This window comes from Danio aesculapii, chromosome 24 (assembly GCF_903798145.1).
Source record: "Danio aesculapii chromosome 24, fDanAes4.1, whole genome shotgun sequence".
Taxonomy (NCBI): domain Eukaryota; kingdom Metazoa; phylum Chordata; class Actinopteri; order Cypriniformes; family Danionidae; genus Danio; species Danio aesculapii.
This window is the reverse complement of record NC_079458.1, coordinates 11,394,187-11,417,345: the sequence shown is the minus strand read 5'-3', so window position 1 is coordinate 11,417,345 and position 23,159 is coordinate 11,394,187. Positions and strand designations below refer to the sequence as shown.

Genomic DNA, 23,159 nt, shown 5'->3' with positions numbered 1-23,159 from the left:
TTGGTTAATTTAAAAAATGTACAGATTTCAAGCTTTATTTAGATATATTTCTTATGTCTGTGAAGCAAGTATTCGCTGAGATAAATAAACACCCTTACTGTGTTTATTCCTTTGTTAAGATTTTCATGTTAATGTTTACTTTCACCGTTTCATTTAGGGAAACTTCTGAGCTAATTAAATATGTCTGAACTTTAATAATAAACAGGTATAAAATGCTGTGCTTCACCTTCTTTATTCAGCTGCAATGACTTCTGAGACTTCTAGAGCGAGTACTGCGCTCAAGTCTGCATCGATGCATCCATATCAGGAACACATCAGATTCTGTCACGAGTTCTCTGTTCTTACAGTCTTCAGTTTCAGAACTGAACTTTGGTGGTTGATGATGATGTTACACGAGAACACAATGATGCAAGATCGCTTAAGAAAGCATATAGAGAAACAGCCAATATAACAGGGGGGTTCAATTCTGCTCATGGAGGGTCACTGTCCTGGATAGTTTAGCTCCTACCCTAATTAAACACACCAGCAGTGGTGGAAAGAGTTCTGTAAAATTATACTCAATTAAAAGTACCGTTACTTTCCCAAATTGTAGTGCAAGTAGAGTAAAAGTATCTGTTGTAAATATTACTCAAAATATTAGTGAAAAGTGACCGTTTTAAAAATACTCAAGAGTAGTGAGTATTACACTGTGAAAGGTTGATGCGTTTACATGCAATTTGTGCAGGGATGTGTAAATGTAACATTCTGTAGTGCATTTAGTGATCTTCCTATATTTGTTCGTTCCTCCCAACCTTCTTTGCATTGTTTGTTCTGTCCTTCCTTCCTTCATTCGTTGTTCCTTCCTTCCTTCATTCATTTGTTCCTTCCTTCATTCCTCACTTAACTCGTTTGCTCATTCATTCATTTGTTCGTTCTTTCATATTTTTATTCCTTCCTTCATTAGGTACTTTGTTCGTTCCTTCCTTAGTTTGTTCAGTCCTTCCTTGAATCCTTCCTTCATGCATTTGGTTCTTTTTTCATTTCTCCCTTCATTCGTTCGCTCGTTCATTCGTTTGTTCGTTCATATTTTTGTTCGTTTGTTCGTACATTCGTTCCTTCCTTCCATCCTTCTTTCTTCCCTCAAACCCATCCCTCCCTCTCTGCCTTCCTTCCTTCCTTTCTTTCTTAGTTTGTTCAGTCCTTTCTTGAATCCTTCCTTCATTCATTTGCTCCTTCCTTCCTTCATTAGTTCGGTTCTTCATTTCATCTTTCTTTCCATTCCTTGTTCCTTCCTTCCTTTATTCTATCCTTCCTTCCATTCTTCATTTGTTCCCTTTAGTTATTGTTTAAGGCTGCTTGGTGATTTGAGTTATCATACAGTCAACATCCTTCGTTTTCCTCATCAGTGACATGCCGTCTATAAAAAGTCTTAAAGGGTTATTGCGTGTTAAGGTTTTGGACATCTTTTTGACCTGGTTAAAAAACTAGGATCCACTCCATTTTCCTCATCGCTATCCCAGCAGAGCAAAAGACATGTCTTGCAAATGTATAAACCCATTCTCAATGGGTTGACACATTTTTCCCACCATTTTGCAAAACAGTTAACGCAGATGTTATTCAAGCAGTTCAAACTTTATTGTTTTAGCTATGGTTACCAAACAGAAACCATCTATTCCTAACTATTAGAAACTATCCAGATTAGTATGAAATCACTGAAGCACTGGTTTGACACTCCTTTACACAAATCTTCAAAGTCTGCAAACCATATAAAATAAAGTGGCTGGTCTGTGTTGTTCTTTGCCAGCATGGATGGAAGAGGTCAATAGCGGCTATGTCTTCTACTGTCTGTCTGTTTTGTTTTTTAACAGTATTTCAGTTTTCAGTCACAGTTTGAAAAAATGTCATGAATTCAATATAAGTTTAATCAAGGCATTTCTTATTCTGGATCTGATTCTTTGCAAAAAGGCAAATTTGAAAGCCAAAATAGAAAGACAACAAACGGCATGGGCAATAGGCTACAATGACAAGCAATAGTGCACTGATTCACACTGAGTTCTGTATTTTGTTGTCCTTTGTGTAGTGATTGATTAAAAGAGCTCATATACTTGTTTGCAAGTTGTGTTGTTTGAAGGTAAAATTAGCTTTTGTTGCATATTTTCAATGTTTTGACACGGTTTGAGCATTTTGCAAGCAAAATGTGTAATTTTGACCATGAGTGCCGCTGTTTAGGCCTGTGTGTTAACTGTTTTGAAAATGTGGAGTTTCAGTTGACAGCCTCATCAGGTTAAAAAAAAAAACTGTAATGCTTCCAAAAGGTTTGCTGCAATTATAAAGCGCCCATATTTAGAGGTTGTTCAATATGGTGCAATTTACTTTCTATATTTTATTTGATTGGTCAGGAATTGCAGGACTGATTTCTCTACTTTAGCCAATCACCATAGAGTAGAAAGAAATAAAGTAGTGACTGCAAGTTGAATGAAAAAAGTGGAGTAAAAGTACCGATACAGCACTAAAAATGTACTCAAGGTAAAGTAAAAGTACACATCTTTGAAACTACTTAGTAAATTACAGTTTCTGAGAAAAACCACCCAATTACAGTAATTGAAGTATTTGTAATGTGTTACTTTACACCACTGCAGACCAGACAGTCAGGTTCTCACTAGGGTCACAGGAAACTTTCAGAAAAGAGAGTTTAACTGCAGGGCAATAGCACTTCAGGACCAAACTAAATTTCTGTGGTCATTAAAAATCCCATGGCACTTTTAATAAAAAGTTGGAACATTGTCCTGGCCAAATTCCCTCGATCGCCTCATGCCTGTTATGGCCTCCTAATAATCCCCATCCTTTGAGTTGACTCTGTCATAATATGTCCTCTCCACCTATGGCTAGTGTGTGGAGAGCGCACTTGCATTCTTGTGCTGTGGCTGACGTTGCATTATCCAGATGGATCCTGCATACTGGTGGTTATGGTGGAAAAGAGAGACTCCCTCATTTGATTGTAAAGTGCTTTCGGTGTACAGCAAAACACATTAAAAGCATAATATAAGTGCATTCATTCATTCATTCTCTCTCTCTTTCTCTCTCTCGTTCTCTCTCTCACAGAGCTGTGTGAAGCTGGAGAACAATTTTGATGACATCAAACACACGACTCTGAGTGAGCGTGGAGCACTTCGCGAAGCGGTGAGGTAAGACCAGGTCGCCATGGCAACAGTCACAGATGTGCCAAGGACCAAAGTACTGGTGGTGGTCGTAGGGGATTGGTGGAGGGGGGGGAGAGTCATTCTTCATTATTTGGGGAACAAATGAGTTTATGGCCACCGTTCAGTCTGCCTCTCGAAGGTATTAATTTGTGCGAGGAGAAGACGTCCCTTAGGGCTCCAGATCAGCTATACAGCGACCCGGAGCGAACTGCGCTTGGCTAACCTGTCAATGTTTAATATGACTCTCTGGAGTACGCTATCGGTTGTTGTGTTCATGCTTGTCTCTTTTCTTTTTAGCACCAAGGCAGCAACACTTGTACCATTGCTCATGCTTTTGCATTCAACTTTGAGACTGTAACTCATCATTTTTGACACTTGAATGCAGTCCTCAAGTCATATGCTGGCTTTTAATGGCACTTTAGATGAGGTAAAGAGGTGGTGTTTAGCTTTTTATAAACAGGTTCAATCATTTGCAGGCTCTTAAATGAAGACTGTCTGTCGAAGTGTTTACTTGATGACTTTGGATAGTGGTGAAAAGTTCTTTCATTTTTAAGTCAAATAGTGACATTACGTTGACCTAATAAACCTAATAAAATGTAAAGGGTGGAATATGGTTGGTTAAACACACTTTAGAGCAGGAGTCCACAAACTTTTTTTATCACTGCGGACCGATCAACGCTTGGGAATTTTTCAGTGCAAGCCACTCACTCCTTCCAAGCACACTCATTTGACCACTTTATTAGGTACACCTTACCAGTATCGGGTTGGACCCACTTTTGTCTTCAGAACTGCCTTAATCCTTTGTGGAAAAGATTCAACAAGGTACTGGAAATATTCCTCAGAGATTTTGGTCCAAATTGATATAATAGCATCACGTAGTTTCTGCAGATTTGTTGGCTGCACATCCATGATGTGAATCTCCAATTCCACCACATCCCAAAGGTGCTCTGTTGGATTGAGCTCTGGTGACTGTGGAGGCCATTTGAGTACGGTGAACTCATTGTCATGTTCAAGAAAACTGTTTAAGATGATTCCCACTTTATGACATGGCGTGTTGTCCTGCTGGAAGTAGCCATAAGAAGATTGGTACACTATGGTCATAAAAGGATGGACAGTAACAATACTCAGGTAGGCTGTGGCTTTGACAAGATGCTCAGTTGGTACTAATGGGCCCAAAATGTGCCAAGAAAATATCCCCCACACCATTACACCACCCCCAGCCTGAACCATTGAGACAAGGCAGGATGGATCCATGTTTTCATGTTGTTGACGCCAAATTCTGACTCATCAGACCAGGCAACATTTTTCTAATCTTCTATTGTCCAATTTTGGTGAGCCTGTGTGAATTGTAGCCTCAGTTTCCTGTTCTTAGCTGACAGGAGTGGCACCTGGTGTGGTCCTCTGCTGCTGTAGCCCATCCGCCTCAAGGTTGGACGTGTTGTGCATTCAGAAATGCTCTTCTGCACACCTTGGTTGTAACAAGTGGTTGTTTGAGTTACTGTTGCCTTTCTATTAGCTGGAATAAGTCTGGCCATTCTCCTCTGACCTCTGGCATCAACAAGGCATTTGCACCCACAGAACTGCCGCTCAATGGATATTTTCTCTTTTTCTGACCATTCTCTGTAAACACGAGATGGTTGTACGTAAAAATCCCAGTAGATCAGCAGTTTCTGAAATACTTAGGCCAGCTCGTCTGGCACCAACATCTATGCCACGTTCAAAGTCACTTAAATCCCCTTTCTTCCATTCTGATGCTCGGTTTGAACTGCAGCAGATCATCTTGATCATGTCTACATGCCCAAATGCATTGAGTTGCTGCCATGTGATTGGCTGATTAGAAATCTGTGTTGACAGTTTTCAATCTGACAGTTGGACAGGTGTACCTAATAAAGTGGCCGGAAAGTGTGATGACTAGTCTTGACATTTTAGTGCTCAAAGTAACATCTTACAGGGGTAAAGTAAATCTAGCGGTAATTATTTGAACTGTTTATTTGATTAAAGATTAGTTCAGTCATTTCTGGTGCTAATAAACAGTTGATCTGTATCATTTATGATCACCAGTTCAGTAATTTGCTGCACTTATTCAAGCATTGTAGCTCACATGGCAATGTTTAGTTGACCTGTTTCATTTAAAATGACTAGATTCCTTATTTGCATTTTAGGGCATACAATTGCAATCCTTAAATCAGCACAGTGACCTCATCGTCACTAAAATAGCTAAGCTAGGGTTGTTCATCATCGTTGGTTTTTTTTTTTGTGACTCCCTATAACTTCTTTGAATATAAAGTAGCTTTTAAAGTGACTATATTAAAGTCCTGTATATTTAAAAAATAATAAGAGTATTCAATTAATTTCTCATCCACTTTCATCTCACTGATCCACACTGCAAGAATAGATTTATTGAGGAGTGTGTTGAGATGACAGAATCCGGTGCTAGCAGCGAGTTTTGTAAAAAAAAAAATCTCCCCTAATCTGCTTAGCTTCATTAGAAGAGATCGAGGAGGATTACAGTGAACTGCATGTATATGAACATAATTCCTAGCAATATTTAAGCGGCTCATAGATAAATACATCATCAGGGATGCACAAACAGCAACAAAATAGCAATTAATTAAATTCCCTTTATGGAAAATTGTCCGCTAGTTGCTAGGCTTATGAATCATGGCCTAGTTGTGGTAATTGGCTCGGTCAATGGCAAGGGTTTTGACAGCAACACATGTAAGGCAGCGTGTTTGTATGTGCATATAAACGAGAATACATTCATGTTCATGTGTCTCAGCTTTTAATAGTTCTTCTGTAAAACAATTTTAGGTCTTAAACACTTTCCAAACACACTTTCAAGTGAGTACATTTACTTACAAAATTAGCTTTACTCATGGCACTGACAATGATCATGCCCACATGGAATCTGTGATTTGTTTACTTATGGAATTGTGCGTAAATATATATTTGTTTATTTATTTATAGTAATTATAGTACTATTATTTTAAAAATATGTTAATATTTTGATGATTTATGTACAAAAAAGGTTTGGAAAGTAATATTTTTTGTCTTTTAGATTTATTATATGAGAGACTTGCTGTAGTTTTTTTTATACTATACTAGTGGTTTAAATTGGATTTGCAATGTAAAACTTAAATATGTTTATTTATGCATTAAATTTTCAGCTCTATTCAAAATCCACAGTATATTACTATTTTAATTATTGGTTTATTGTATTTTTTAAAACAAAATTTTGTGTAGAAATAGCAAAAATTTCTGCAGATTATGCCGTCAGTGACTACTATAAAAAAAGCACAAAAGCTATATGTCCACAAGAAAACACCAAAAAATGCACTGTGATGCATGTTAAGGGCACGCTAAACCAACTGGTGGCGATTATTAATAAAAAAAAAAAAAACTTTAATGCTTTATAATGGCCAATTGAGTATTTTTGTGTAGTAAATTGCATACAAGTCAATGCAAACGTGAGAACTGAAGTAGATTCTTGTCCCGCGGTGCGAACAATGTGAAACACATCGATGCGTTTGCCATGAACTTGCAAAATTTGCCTCATTCAAGTATTCCGCATTTGATGTGAACCCTGCCGTGTTGGCCATTCAGAAAGGAGTAAACAGCGCTCACGTTAACATCAGGAGGCAAAAACTCTGGTTGTAGTGGCCACACGACCACATTGTTACTAGAGAAAATCTTCACCCTGTCCGGAGTTTTCAGAAAGTTTCAGTTTTAGTCTCCTGATACTCTGATTTTGTGTTGACAAACAGTGAAACTGCTTCAAAAAAGTGCGGATTTGAAAATACCCATGTTTGTATAGACATCAGACCAACATCAAGTGATATTATGCCAAATTGTGAAGTTAAATTGCAAAGATTTTTCAAATTTTTGTAAACTAAATTTCAATATACAGTTACATTAGTACCACCTTCTGGCAACAGGAAATAGCATGTTGAAAAATAACACAGGCAAAAGCATTAAGGGCATGTCCGAATCCACTTTTGCTATTTTAAGAATGGAAAAATACGTTTTGAGCCCTAACATACTTGGTCTAACAGGGTTGTGCTTATTTTCTTAATGAGTTATGGGTGTGTTTTGAATATAACGTGCATTAAACCAATCAGAGTTTCATCTCCCATTGCCTTTAAGAGTCAGTTTCTTTAAACATCGTGGCTCAAAACAAACCAGGTGTATTTGACAAGTCACCAAATTTGACAATAGCTTTGGCCAAAAATAAGTTAAAATCATTGCATTTGAAAAAATAAATAACAAATAAATGACTTTGACATAAACCATCTGTATTTACACACCCACCACAGTACATGTTGATGTTGTCCTAAGGGCACCACACTGCAAAAAATGCTTTTCTTGCTTGGAGTTTTTGTCTTGTTTCTAGTCCAAATATCTAAAATCTCTTAAATCAATAAGCATTATCTAGACAAGTAACAAATATTGTTTCGTTTTATGAAATAATATGTCAAAATTAAGCAAGTTTTTTCCTTAAAACAATCTAAATGATTAACCAATGGGGTAAGTTAAATAATTTTTTTTCTTGCTTTTTTCTTTTTAGTAATTTTGACTATTTAGCCCCCCTGATTTATTATCCCCCTGTTTATTTTTTCCCCAATTTCTGTTTAACGGAGAGAAGATTTTTTTCAACACATTTCTAAACATAATAGTTTTAATAACTCATTTCTAAAATCTGATTTATTTTATCTTTGCCACGATGACAGTAAATAATATTTTACTAGATATTTTTTAAAGACACTTCTATACAGCTTAAAGTGACATTTAAAGGCTTAGCTAGGTTAATTAGGTTAGGGTAATTAGGCAAGTTATTGTATAATGATGGTTTGTTCTGTAGACTATCGAAATTTTTTTTTACTTAAAGTGGCTAATATTTTTGACCTTGAAATTGTTTATAAAAAATAAAAACTGCTTTTATTCTAGCTGAAATAAAACAAATAAGACTTTTTCTAGAAGAAAAAATATTATGAGACATACTGTGAACATTTCCTTGCTCTGTTAAACATCTTTTGGGAAATATTTAAAAAAGAAAAAAAAATATTCAAAGGATATACTTCAATATATAATATATACTTCAACTGTATATATTTTGTTCTTGCTTGTTAAAACTACTAAATTAAAAATAGCTGAAACAACACAATTATTGAGATATTAAGATCTTTTTGGGAGAATTTAACAAAACAATATGGTTCCTCACAAAAGCATTTGTAAGTTCTCCATGTGTTTATAGACCATATGTGGTGAGGACACTGACCTGGAAAGACTGTTGTACATTTAGTTTATTATAGTTTTTAAAGCTTGTCAAAGAGAAGTATGTATGGTTTGCTTGTTTTGTCACTTTAAGTATTTTTCAAGTAACTTGATTTTTTTTTTTTTGCATGGTGTAAGTAAAAATCCTTATGGTTTAGCCCTGTATAAGTCTGAAATTTCAATCATAATGGTTTTAAAAAGGTCTTAAAGTCATAAACTTGACTTGGTGAAACCCTGAATATGTTCAATCCACTAAGATTTGTTAACTTTAATCAGTTTGTGTTGGGATAACAACAACAACAACAACAATGTGTGGAATTATGCATTTTATTCAGTGTTGAAAATAAGCGAAAACTCTAAGAAAGTAAATGAAAAGCAATATTTGCAGATGGGAGGATATAACCCAGTGATGTTTTGAGCTTTAATTCTTGTGTTTTTTTTATTCCTGCTTTACGACTTGCCCCATAGTTCTGCTTAGAATTTCTGAGATAATTTCTTGAAGGATTTGCAGGTGAAATCAAATTAAAATGTGGTTTAGTCTCATGGGACTTATCCGATGTCACACTGTTCACTGTTTGCTGCCCACCGCAGTCTGCCAAAGTGAATGCGATTTTACCTGCTTATTAATGAAACAAAAACAGAATAGAAGGAGAGTATGATTAGAAATTCAGAAAGAGATGAACAGAGCTTATATCTGACCCTGCGGTAGGCTGGTGGGGTTGACGGAGGGGAGCTCAGATTGGTGACGATGGAAAAGGTTTCTTCCCTCAATTACGGCTGTTCCAGGGTGTTCGGCGTATAATCACACGGAAATAAGCCTGCGACATGACTTTAATTGAGGAAGTTAACAAGGTTAGCTACACTTCACCAATTTCACGCTGCACAAATCACTCCACAGACCTTCAGAATTAATATCCATAAACCTTTTGCCCAAAAACAAGTGCTGGAGAATAAATTTAGACAATCATGTCATTAATCTCCTGATAGAAATGGGGAACAGGCAGACCCTCTTCTTATACTCTTCAAGCTAAAGAAAAGCAATATAAGTTTAACTGTTCCTGCGGTGTGGCTCACGTGAACTACTCAATTTTCTGTTGCTAGGGAAAATTAAGGGCCATATTTAAAGTTCTTTCCATGTTTTTTCATATATTTTGTTTACGTTATTGCTTAAATGTTTGCTAAATGTTTAAAATTTGATTCAAAATCATAAGTCACATTAGCTATGTTTCAAAACTGGAATATCCAGCCTGATCTCACGAGAAAACGTAAGTATTTTACGTTTTGTCAGTTTAGTGGCTAATTCGTACGAATTCGTATGAGTTCAATCGTACCAAATTGTACGATTTTAAAAAGGAGGCATGGCACCTAACCCCACCCCTACACCAAACCGTCATTGGGGGATGAGCAAATAGTACGAAAATGTTTGAATTAGATCGTACGAATTTGTGCGAATAAGCCAATAAATCAAAAAGTTATGAATTGCATAAAAGACGTGCAAATAAAGCAGCGTTTCCATCCAATGAGTCATAGAGATTCACTTCTGGCGCCAAATATCAACTTTAAAAACGGAATTTGCGGTAGGAGAAGCTGCGCAAATCTTTCCTTCATTTTTTAAATGACTTGCGCCTCAGAAGGCATTCCTGACACGCAGTGAACATGCGGTGGCGTTTGAAGGCCTGAGACGCGGAGCACAGATGCTCTTGATTCTAGAGCTCAATATAAATTTAATAACACTAATGCTAAAACGGTTACAGCGTTTTGGAATGACCAAAACAACATTTCAGATGTTTTACAGTGTGCTTAGCCTGCTGGATTTTTCATTCACACACATTTTTATCATCACATGATCTCTTATAACAACATCACAGGCCTTCTTTAATGCACACTCTGGAATTTGTTTGGTAAAAGTGTTTCCATCATAGTTTATGCACATTTTCAAACCTTATGCACATCTTGGCATTTCCATCAACCATCAATCTTTATGCGCATATCCAAAATGTGCATAAAAATAGGTGGATGGAAACATAGCTACTGAGAAAATGTATCTATTCATAATTTTTTTAATTGCTCTGATGGCAAAGCTGAATTTTTAACATCATTACTCTAAGCTGAAATCTCTCTAATATGCTGATTGGGGCATATTAAGAAACATGTCAAGAAATATTTAACCTTCTTTTGTCATGTAAGGAAATAATACATGTCATAATTCTTTTATTAATGTGTACCTTATGCTTAAAGCACACATGTGGAATTCAAGTATACATTTCCTTATAAATAAGCTTAAGCTTAAAGGTGTAGTATGTAAGCTTGACACCCAGTGGTTAAACTAGGTATGCACTCCTTGTTCAAAAACAAGTGCAGGTTGCCAGATTGATGACACCAACAGTAGCGAGCCTGTCTATCAAGCCTAAAGGCTGATTTAAAGTCTCTAAGAAATCAAAACTAAACATATGATTTGGTTAGCTCACATTGCCAGTTTTGTAGTGAACAATTCATCTGTGTATGTCAGTAAGAACAAAACAATTATTTGCCCTTCTAATCTTTAATTGAAATCTGAAAATGCACTTCCTGTTTGTTAACTTTAGAACCATGACTGGTGCAAGCCAACACATATCAGTGATTCAGGATGTACATTTAATAATGTTAAAGAGGTTTAATACTGTATGTATTAATTAGATTATAAACCTTACCGTTTTGCTGTAGTGCAGTACGTGTACTATTCTGTGCTTCTGAATGACTGTAGTTAAATTTGTCATATTTCGTCTGGTGCAAACAGCCAAATTGCTTATCACTGCAAATCTCGGACATGGGGTTACAATGTAACCTGCTCACCTAGTGTTTACAATCTTAATATTTATATTATTTACTAAATAATAATCACCTCATGTGGAACTCTGAATCTGCGTGTCATTTTGGAGTCTGCTATTGTCCACCGGAGGTCACATTTCAGTCATGGACGCATACTTTTAGAGCCTACTTGACTGATGAATGAAATACGCTGTTTTCCACAAATGCAACCCGGGTGCTGAAATATAATTGGCTAAAGTAGCATTGGGCATGTTAAATGACAAAAACAAAGACAGCAGTTCCGGCACGTGATGCACATTTTTAAAGCAGAATATCTGACTTCAGCATTGTTTTTCAGAGAAACAAGAATGTTCACTTAGCATGTTTCTTAAATATCTGCAAAATTATGGTATTTTTATGCTTTACATAAAAATGCATCAATAATGACTTCTTTAAAAGTAGCTAAAATAAAATTAGTATATACATAAAAACGATGAAAAATGTAAGAAAAAAAAAAAGAAAACAAAAAAAAAATTTATATATATATATATATATATATATATATATATATATATATATATATATATATATATATATATATATGTAGTCAGAATTATTAGCCCCCCTTTGAATCTTTTTTTTCTTTTTTAAATATTTCCCTAATGATGTTTAACAGAGCAAGGAAATTTTCACAGTATGTCCGATAAAGTTTTTTCTTCTGGAGAAAGTCTTATTTATTTGCTTTATTTCGGCTAGAATAAAAGCTAATAATTCAGGGGGGCTAATAATTCTGACTTCAACTGTATATATTTTTTTCTTTTCTTTTTTTGATTATGTACCATATATGTATATTCTATACATCATTTTCATCATTTAAAGGTAAGTAGAAAGTTTGTTTAAAGACTAAAACTTCCCAGAACATTTAAAATATATTGTGATTAATTGAAGGCATCCTTGCTGAACTGTGGTGTTAATTTTAAAATAATGCACAAACTGTAAAATGTTCATCTGCTGAGCTGAAGTTTTGTCAGTTTTAGTCCGCTAAGTATACACAAAAGATCACCTATTTCCTTTTCCTGTCAACATGGCACCTTCCAGCAGAGCGTGTCTGTGATCTCAGCGAGAGCATGAGTGAAAGACGCTGTAGGCGAGCACCTGTTAACTAAGCAAGCAGGAGCTTTTCTCTGCATGCTTTGTGAAGCTTCAGGCGTTGATTTCCAGATCCGCTGAGCGTCCCAGACTCCAGGTGCTGAAGAAAGCTGGCCTGTCCACAGCTGTGTTTTTACAGGTCACTGTGAAGGTCAGGGCTACGACGTCCAGGCCTAGCATTAGCGAGAGGCTAATGAATGCTCCCTCATGCCTCGCTTCCTGTAGCGCTTCGTATTATTGAAAGCTCTGTCCGTGTCTCTGGTGTCTGATCAGTCAGCGGATCCGCATTCGCTCTGTCATGGTGCTGAAGGATGGCTGCCCGTTCCCTAAATGCAAGCTTATGACTCACATAGATGTAACGGCCGTCATCCGTCTGCGCTCTGATTTGCTCTGATTGTCCAGCGGGCCATCATTAACCCTTCTGTCGCTCCACGGAGAGTGATGAACTTGACTCTGGGTAAACATTGCCCTTAAAGCATCTCCACACACATCCGATAGATATATGAATTTCAATTGGATTTCAAATGGTGCGGACCTTGAGAGGACTTCGGGTGACCTTTGTCAATGCATCGCTGAAGGGAAGAGCGCTTATATATTCAACCCCCTCGAGCGCTGGGATCAAGGCTGAAGATTCACCTTCAAAATGACTTCAGGGCCACTGTGGGCTCGTATTTTATTTTTCTGAATAGCTCACGGTGAACTTCACTGCAGTTAAATGTGTTGAATGTACGTTTTTGACTTTTCTGGGACAGAAAAAGGACATCATTTGTTTGGAGATATTTAGGAAACATGCTAAATAAACATATTTAAAAAAAAAAAAAGTTAAAACGCTAAAAAGTTTGTGTTGCATGTCAGAACTTCTGCCTTTGTTTTAGTCTCTATAACCTGCCCACTGCCAATTTAGTCATATATGTTTCAGCACTCTGGGCTGCCTTTGCAGAAAACACACTGCATTTCATTTCCGTCTTGAAGCAGCTTATGTTGTAACACAACACACGACATGATAAGCAATTTGTCTGTAACCAGATAAACATTTAAATACATGAAGCACATAATTCCCCCATTCAGAAGCACATAATAGTGCACGGCACTCCAACAAAATGGTAAGGTTTATAATCTATTTAATACACTACCTGACAAAAGTCTTGTCATTGATCAAAGTTTTAGGAACAACAAATAATAACTTGACTTCTAGTTGATCATTTGGTATCAGAAGTGGCTTATATGAAAGGCAAAGGCCTTTAGATTATGCTTATTTTAGCAAAATAAATTATGATCATGCCTTGAGTTTTAATTATTTAGTTAGGACAGTAAGGTCTGACATTGCTTAGACAAAAGTCTGGTCACTTAATATAAATAATGTGCAGTATAAAATATAAAGTCATGCTGCAGTGGAAAAAGAATATATACTGTGAATGACTCCCATGAGCTTGGAGGACTGCATCCATACATCTCTGCAGTGACTCAAATAACTCATTAATAAAGTTATCTGGAATGGCAAAGAAAGTGTTCTTGCAGGACTCCCAGAGTTTCCCATCAAGATTCTTTAGATTCATCTTCAATGCCTCCTCCTTCATCTTACCCCAGACATGCTCAGTAATGTTCATGTCTGGTGACTGGGCTGGCCAATCCTGGAGCACCTTGACCTTCTTTCCTTTCAGGAACTTTGATGTGGAGTCGATCTTTTTGTCAATCCCAGAGCAACAAGTAATAACTTGACTTCTAGTTGCTCATTTGGAAATGTGGCAGAAGGTAGATTTTTCTGATGAATCATCTATTGAACTGCATCCCAATCATCACAAATACTGCAGAAGACCTATTGGAACCCATATGGACCCAAGATTCTCACAGAAGTCAATCAAGTTTGGAAAAAGAAAAATCAGTTAAGGTGCTTGAGGATTGGCCAACCCAATCACCAAACACGAACATTATTAAGCATGTCGGAGGTAAGATGAAAAAGGAGGCATTGAAGATGAATCCAATGAATCTTCATGAACTCTGGGAGTCCTGCAAGAACTTTACTTTGCTATTCCAGATGACTTTATTAATAAGTTATTTGAGTCATTGCAGAGATGTATGGATGCAGTCCTCCAAGCTCATTGGAGTCATATACAATATTAATTATTTTCACACTGCAGCATGACTTTATATTCTATACTGTACTTTATTTCTGTTAAGTGACAAGACTTTTGCCAAAACAAAGTCAGGCCTTACTGTCCTAATTAAATAATTAAAAATCAAGGAATGATCATATTTTATTTAGCTAAAATAAGCGTAATCTAGAGGCCTTTGCCTTTCATATAAGCCACTTCTGAAACCAAATCATCAACTAGAAGTCAAGTTATTACTTGTTGTTCCTAAAACTTGGATAGGCGACAAGACTTTTGTCAGGTAGTGTATGTAGCAAACATGCTAGAAAACACCATGGCAGCCACCCATAGCAACCTAGAATTGTTTTAGTAAATTTCTCGAAGTGGAGAGTCGATTATAGGTTTTTTCTGTAATCATCTAGATCAATTTTAATTAACTAGAGAAATAAAAATATCCCCAGAGAAGGTCTGCAAAGGCTTAACTATTTATCACTGCAAGCATGCGTTTATTGAGATGAAGTTATAAATGCAAATACACTGTATACAGTGAGTGTGTGTTTAATTGTTTATTTACTCAACATGAAAATCATTTGATATGTGATTTGTTGTCAGAGAACTTCATAAATTCAGTGAGAGATGTTCAGAAATATAAACTCTGCCCTAATATCTGAGCACAGGCCTGCTCTTACCGGACCAACTGAATGTCTGTTTTAATTGGTCAAAAACACAAGTGTCAAAGCAATTAAGATGACAGGTGAAAGTGTGCAGCAGGCATGTACTTTTAACCTTATTGGTCCACTTGACAGATCCTGCCGTAGTCTCCATGGTAGCCTCCCATTTTATTCTGTTTAACTTCATCCCGAGACTGCGGGAAATTACAGGTTTTTTTCATGCAGCTCTCAAGTTTGAGATTTTAGACTTTTTGGTATTTTATAAAGTGTTTATTTAGTCTAAAGAAAAGAAAACATCCAAAACACACTTCTAAGTGTTTCTTTAATTAATTTGTGTCTTTACATTTCAATTTACAATGCATTTATTTCTCTTGCACTGAGCTATAAATCTCATACTTCACGGTTTTATGCATGTTTATATTCTTGAGATATGTTCATACTTTCTAAAAATGCTGGGTTTTGGGTCAAACCAGTTTTGGGTCAAAAATTAACAAACTTCAACCTTTGGGTTAGAAAAATGTTCTTTAAATTTAACTGAAAAAAAATAAACCAATTGTCTATATTTGATCCAACATTAGGTTACACTGTGGTGCAGTGGTTAGCACTGTCGCCTCACTGCAAGAAGGTTGCTGGTTTGAGCCCCGGCTGGGGAGACCATGCAAACTCCACACATAAACACAAATTTATTAAAGTTCCCATGAAGTGAACTGAAATGTTCATTTTATGTTTAATGTAATGAGAGTGGTTGAACTCGAGCGCATATTTCAATAATGTCTTGAAAGGGGCGGGGCATGTCAGATACTAGAGAGCATTTGATTGGTCAGAAGATTTTAGGAGAAACTGAGGTATGAGGTGACGTCAAAAAATGTTGAACTGTGCAGGCGGAAGAAATAAACTGCAAGTTTAAAATTTTTATATCTTCCTAAAGCAAATTTTGTCAAGGTTTGTATTGAAATTGGCAAATAATTATTAAAACTTTTGCAAAGTGCTTTAAAATGGGCATTCTTATTTGATCTAATGAGAGTAGTTGAGCTTATTTGCATTGCAAATTTTAATAGTGTCTTGATAGGGGCGGGGCATGTCCGATACTAGAGAGCATTTGATTGGTCAGAAGATTTTATGAGAAGCTAAAGTATGAGGTGACGTCAAAAAAATTGTTGATTTATTGAACAGGAAGTAGCAAACTGTAAGCTTTGGATGTTTATATCTTCTTAATGTGAATATTGTCATTGTTTGTATGCATATTAATGCATGCCCCATGAAGTGATTTGAGATGTGCAATTTTGCTTTATGAATGAGAGTGGTTGAGCTCGAGGCATATTTCAATTGTGTCTTGAAGGGGCTGGGACATGCCAGATACCATAGAGCATTTGATTGGTCAGAAGATTTGATGAGAAGCTAAAGTATGAGGTGACGTCAAAAAAAATCGTTGATTTTTTAGCCGGAAGTGACAAACTGTAAGCTTTGGATGTTTATATCTTCTTAATGAGAATTTTGTCACTGTTTGTATGCAAATTAGCGCATATTTATTAAAGGTATCAAAAAGTGAATTGAAATGTGCATTTTTGTTTGATGTAATTAAATGGTTGAGCTTGATTACATATTGTATATCAATAGTGTCTTGAAGGGGCGGGACATGTCAGATACTAGAGAGCATTTGATTGGTCAGAAGATTTGATGAGAAACTGAGGTATGAGGTGATGTCAAAAAAATGTTGATCTGTGTAGGTGGAAAAGACAAACTGTAAGCTTTGGATGTTTATATGTTCTTTATGTGAATTTTGTCTCTGTTTGTATGCAAATTAGCACATATTAGACATGGTTAAGTCAGAATTATTAGCCCCCTTTGTATTTTTTTTCTTTTTTAAATATTTCCCAAATAATTAACAGAGCAAGGAAATTTTCACAGTATGTCTGCTAATATTTTTTCTTCTGAAGAAAGTCTTATTTGTTTTATTTCGGCTAGAATAAAATCAGTTTAAATTTAAAAAAAAAAAAGCTATTTTAATGACAAAATTAGCCCCTTTAAGCTTTTTTCTTTGATTGTCTACAGAACAAACCATCATTATACAATAACTTGCCTAATTACCTTAACCTGCCTAGTTAACCTAATTAACCCAGTTAAGCCTTTAAATGTCACTTTAAGCTGTATAAAATTGTCTTGAAAAATGTCTAGTAAAATATTATTTACTGTCATCATGGCAAAGATAAAATAAATCAGTTATTAGAAATGAGTTATTGAAGCTATTATGTTTAGAAATGTGTTGAAAATAATCTTCTCTCCGTTAAACAGACATTGGGGTAAAAATAAACAGGAGGGCTAATAATTCAGGCTTCAACTGTATATATATCAATAGTGTCTTGAAGCTGGTGGGATATGCCAGAAACTAGAGAGCATTTGATTGGTCAGAAGATTTGAGGAGAAAATGTTGAGCTGAAGAGACAAACTGCAAGATTTGAATGTTTATATCTTCTTAAAGCAAATTTTGTCAAGGTTTGTATGCAAATTAACACATAATTACTAAAACATCAAGTATTTTACTAGTTATTTTGCAAGACAGTTGTATTCAGACAAAATCCCTTTAAGTATGTTATAGTCTTTTATTCAGATTAAAGTGTAATTTAAAGACTTAATCAGTTAACTACGAAAGTTTAAATAATTAGTCAAATTAATAATCCCAAACGATACCCAACCCTAGTCTTGAAGTGTGCGGGTCAGGTCAGATACTAGAGAGCATTTGATTGGTCAGAAGATTTGATGAGAAGCTAAAGTAAAAGGTGATGCCAAAAATTGTTGATTCATTTAGGTGAAATGACAAACTGTAAGCTTTGAATGTTTATATCTTCTTAATGCAGATTTTGTCACTGTTTGTATGCAAATTAGCGCATAATTATTAAAGTTCCTATAAAGTGCTTTGAAATTAGATTTTTTTTAATGTAATGACAGTGGTTGAGCTTGATCACATATTTAAATAGTGTCTTGATGGGGGCGGGGCATGCCATATACTAGAGACCATTTGATTGGTCAGAAGATTTGATAGGAACCTAATGTATGAGAAGACATCAAAAAACATGTTGATCCATTTAGCCTGAAGTGGCAAACTGTAAGCTTTTTATCTTAATAATGCAAATTGTGTCACTGCTATGTTGTACGCTAGCTTATAGATATCCTTAAGACTAACATACTAATACCAACATCTTTAATTTTGATTTCACTGGGATGTTAAAACAATGTATCATTTGCAAATTTAAACATAACATTTCATAAAACTACACATTTTCCAGTGAACAATTTAGTTTCACCTGCAGTGCCTTTCCTCAAATACACCAGACTTTTTCTTTTTTCTGATTTCTGAAAGACGTCTGCAAGCCTTGAAAGGCGCACATGCATTTGTGAGCACTTGTCAACCAGGTGAGCATTTTTATAGTTAGATTAGCTTCAGCTGGATTACAAACATGCTCTACGCCTTTTACTCCAATGACAGCTTTGAGTGATGTGTCAATCAAATGCATATGATCCTCAGGCTGAGATCTACACACACACACACACACACACACAGGCCTCTCGCTCTTCATTTTTCAGGCTGCTGTGTTTGCAGCTGTTGGTTATCCCCCATGATCCCAGACAGACCCAGGCCGGGTGGTTTTGACAGTTGTGACGGCCGCTGTCCTAACCCTCAGTGCACAGAGTAATCTCAGCTCACCTGCCGCTCTTTTCCACCTGTCCCCATTCGAGCTGCACTGCTGACATCATTAAACCTGCATCCAGATGCCCAAGTCCACTGACACAGCTGCGTCTACTGGGAAAGACAGATTCAGGAGTGCATACTCGCGTGTTCAGTTCAGTCTGAGCCTTACATGAGGGTTAACGTGTTACGTGACATAAAGCATGTTTGTAAAATGCTAGAACAGGATTTAGAGGGCTCTTTAATGAAGACATATTTTTAGTTCAACTTTGGGTCAAATTGTTATTCTGGAAGTTTATGGGTAACATAACCTAACGTAACACAGAACATAAGATAATGTAACTTAGCGCACAACGTAACGTAAAGTAACATAACATAAGATAACGTAACATTTAACGTAAAATAACAACAACATAAGATGATGCAGCATAATATAAGCATAACATGACATAAGAGAATGTAACAATGTAACAACATAACATTACATAAGATAACGTATCAAAGCATAACACTTAACACAACACGTAACATATCATTAGATAAAGTAACAAGATATGATATAATGTAGTATAATATAACATAAGATAATGTAAGGTAACATCATAACAAGCATGACATTAGATAACGTAACGTAACATGTAACATAACAACATGACATTACATAAAGTAACATAACATAAGAGAAAGTAACTTAACATGCAACATAAGATAAGGTAACTCACCATGCAATGTAATGTAACATAAGATAAAGTAACATAACATTTAACGTAACATAGTAACAACATTACAACAACATAACATACATAATGTAGGATAGCATAATCATAACAGGTCATAAGATAATGTAACATAACATGTATCATAGCAACATAACATTACATAAGATGATGTAACAAGATGTAACACGTAACTTAACACAACACGTAACATAACAAATAACAGCGTGTAACATAACATGCTGCATAACATAACATAACCTTACATGTAACATAACAACATAGCATTACATAAGATAACATAGGATAATGTAACTTAGCATGCAACATAACGTAACATAACATAAGATAACGCAACGTGATGTAACGTAACAACATAAGAGAATGCAACGTAACATTTAATGTAACATATCGTAAGACATAACTTGACACAACAAGTAAAATAACATTAGATAACATAATTGCGCGTAACATAACATGTAAAAACATAAGATAACATAACGTAACATAACGACATAGCAATAAATAAGATAATGTAATGTAACAGAACACATAACGTGAGATAACATAACTTAATGCGCAACAAAGTAACATATCATAACATAACACAACTTAGTGTGCAACTTGACGTAAAATAACATAAGATAACATACCATTTAACGTAACGTAACAATAACATAAGATAACGTAGCACAACAAAAGACTAACATAATGCAACACGTAACTTAACCCAACATGTAACATAACATTAGAAAACATAACAGTGTGTAACATGTAATATGACATAACACAATGCATAATAACATAAGAAAATGTAACGTAACATAAACACAACATGACATAAGGTAATTTAACATAACATGCGACATAATAACATTACATTACATAAGATAACATAATGTAACATAACTTAACACAACAAATTATAACGTTAGTTAACGTAACATGACATAAGATAACTTTATGTAACATGTAACATAACAACATAATATTACATAAGATAAGGTAACGTAACAAGACACAGCGTAACACATAACATAAGATAACATAACAAAAGATAACATGTAACATAACATAACATACAACATTACACCGCATAACACAACATAATGTAACACATAACAAAACAAAATGTAGCACAGGTACAGTACATATTTGGCAAAAAAATACATTATGGATCAAATTTATTGATTTTTCATTTATGTTAAAAATCATAAGAATATTAAGTAAATTCAAGAAATTTTGTACATTTTTTACCATAAATATATCAAAAATAAAAAAAAAATAAAAAAAAAACGAATACATTTTTTTTTATTAATGTGCATAAAAAGCTTAAATGGGTCAAACATTATAACCAATTGGGCCTCTGGGATATATAATATAATATAATATAATATAATATAATATAATATAATATAATATAATACAATACAATACAATACAATACAATACAATACAATACAATACAATATAATATAATATAATGTATAAATGTAATATAATATATACATAATATATATAATAATATATATATAATACATTATATTATAATATATTATATATGATATATGTAATATAATTATGTTTTACATTAAAAATGAATATCTTTAGTGGTCAGCTTTTGTTGCACAATAAATGAGTTATGTTTAACATGTTTAAATACAAAATACTTTTAAATTATTTATATTTTAATTAAAATATGTTTGTCAGCATTTTTTAAATAAAATCATAACAATACATTTGACATAAATTATAGTATATTCAACTGGGTTGCAGTTTTCAATGAAATAATCACCTATGCCACATTATTATTTTACTATTTTTTGATATAATGTAATGTAATATAATATAATGTAATATAATATAATATAATATAATATAATATAATATAATATAATATAATATAATATAATATAATATAATATAATATAATATAATATAATTAACACATTTTTAGGCTGTTAAAAATAACAATGCTATTTTAATTTAGTTTATCAGAATACTGTGAGCATATCTCACAAACACATGCACTACCCAGCATGCAACAGCTCTGGCCTTTTTGTTCATCTGTCTTGACATTTCCTAATCATTAGATTGATTTAGAAAGCTGTTTGGCTCTCCATGTGGATTTCTTTCCCATTCTCCCTGCTTTCAGTTCTTCAATCAGCTGGGCTTTCAGGAAAAAAAAAAAAACCCTTTGTTGTGTTCTTGATTAAAAGAAGATACAATTTACCGCCACCCCCAAGATTATGAACAGAATTATTAGTTTCTCCAAGAAAAAGTGAAGAGCTGAATTTGTGGCGACAACTAATTCATAAAAGGTAAGCAATCATTAAAATGGCAAATCCTGGGAGGCCCAGGTTTTATTGAATTGTACTTTTCTCTTTTTTCCACCAATTGCGGGGTTCATTTTGGAGGAGATATAATGAAAACAATGAATTGGGAGATTAACTTCCTGCACAATCCAGAACTCCATAATGCACATTCAAAAGCTAGATTATTACTCAAGTAAAAAACGATAAGGTAGAGAGAGACGGAGAGAGTAGAATAAATCAGACTTCAGTGGTCCGCTAATCAACAGCTGCTTTCATTCCAACGCACTGGATTATGTTTTAGGGAGGGTAATAATAAAAAAGCAGAAAGGAAAGAAAGGGGGAAGAAATTGTGTATGCATTTGATTGCGTTACAGCTCAGAAAAGCCCAGCACTGTATCTAATGCACTGCACTGCGAGGCAGTCTTTTCCTGAGCGCCGCTCTCAAAGCCCAGCTGAATTGCTGTGACCTAGAGCAATTCTTGAACAAATAAGATTGCCTTTGTGTGTGCATTATTTTCTGTTGACATTTGCTAAGCACTTGGGCTGCTGGCCAGGGGAGACGGATGAGGGTCGAAAATGTGTCTGGATGTGCCGTGTCTTTAATGTTACCTTGGGAGGAGGAAAAAAAAGACAATGGTATTCCTGTCCGTAGCTGTAGTGTCAGAGGAGGGAATAGGCTATTTTATTCTCGCTCTTTCTCGTTTTCCACCTCTTTTTTTTCCTCCTCCCTACAGTTTTTGAAAAGAGAGACAAAACTGCATTTGGCAATCAAGTGAAGGTTCCCCTCTCGCAGATTCTCATTTTGATCTGTTGGCTCTCATCTTTATGAATGTGTTTATATGTGTTTTGACCTGCCATGGAACAGCTGGTTTTTGGAGGGTGTCAGGTTAATATTTTGTAGCTTTTTATTTTTACCACGTAAAGTCCACTTTTTTTGTCAGTTTTTTTGTTGATGTTGTTGTTGTACCAAAACAGTTATTTAGATTTCATGATAGTAAGTAAGTAATGGGTATTTAAATAGCACATTTATTGTTCATGCTCATACACCAAAGCCCATCACAATCATGAGAGAGGTCTTTCCACATCACCACCAGTGTGCAGCATCCACTTGGATGATACGACGGCAGCCACAAGACAACAATGCCAGCGCACGCACCACAAACTAGCTATAAATAGAGTGGAGAAACAGAGCCAATTCGTACTCTTTACGAGAAGGATTTTTAATGACCACAGAGGGTCAGTACCCCGTTTTAACATCACCTGAAAGATGGTGCTTACTGACAGTGTATGGTCCCC

At 35.1% G+C, this 23,159-nt stretch overlaps 1 protein-coding gene across 1 annotated transcript in view; it reads left to right on the top strand.

Moving 5' to 3' along the window:
- The window catches only part of dpyda.1 (dihydropyrimidine dehydrogenase a, tandem duplicate 1), a 394,532-nt gene that overhangs the window by 65,622 nt on the left and 305,751 nt on the right, over positions 1–23,159 (top strand). The window contains exon 3 of the mRNA XM_056450967.1: positions 3,082–3,164. Coding sequence (XP_056306942.1) covers positions 3,082–3,164 — 83 coding nt within the window. The remainder of the gene's footprint in view (positions 1–3,081; positions 3,165–23,159) is intronic.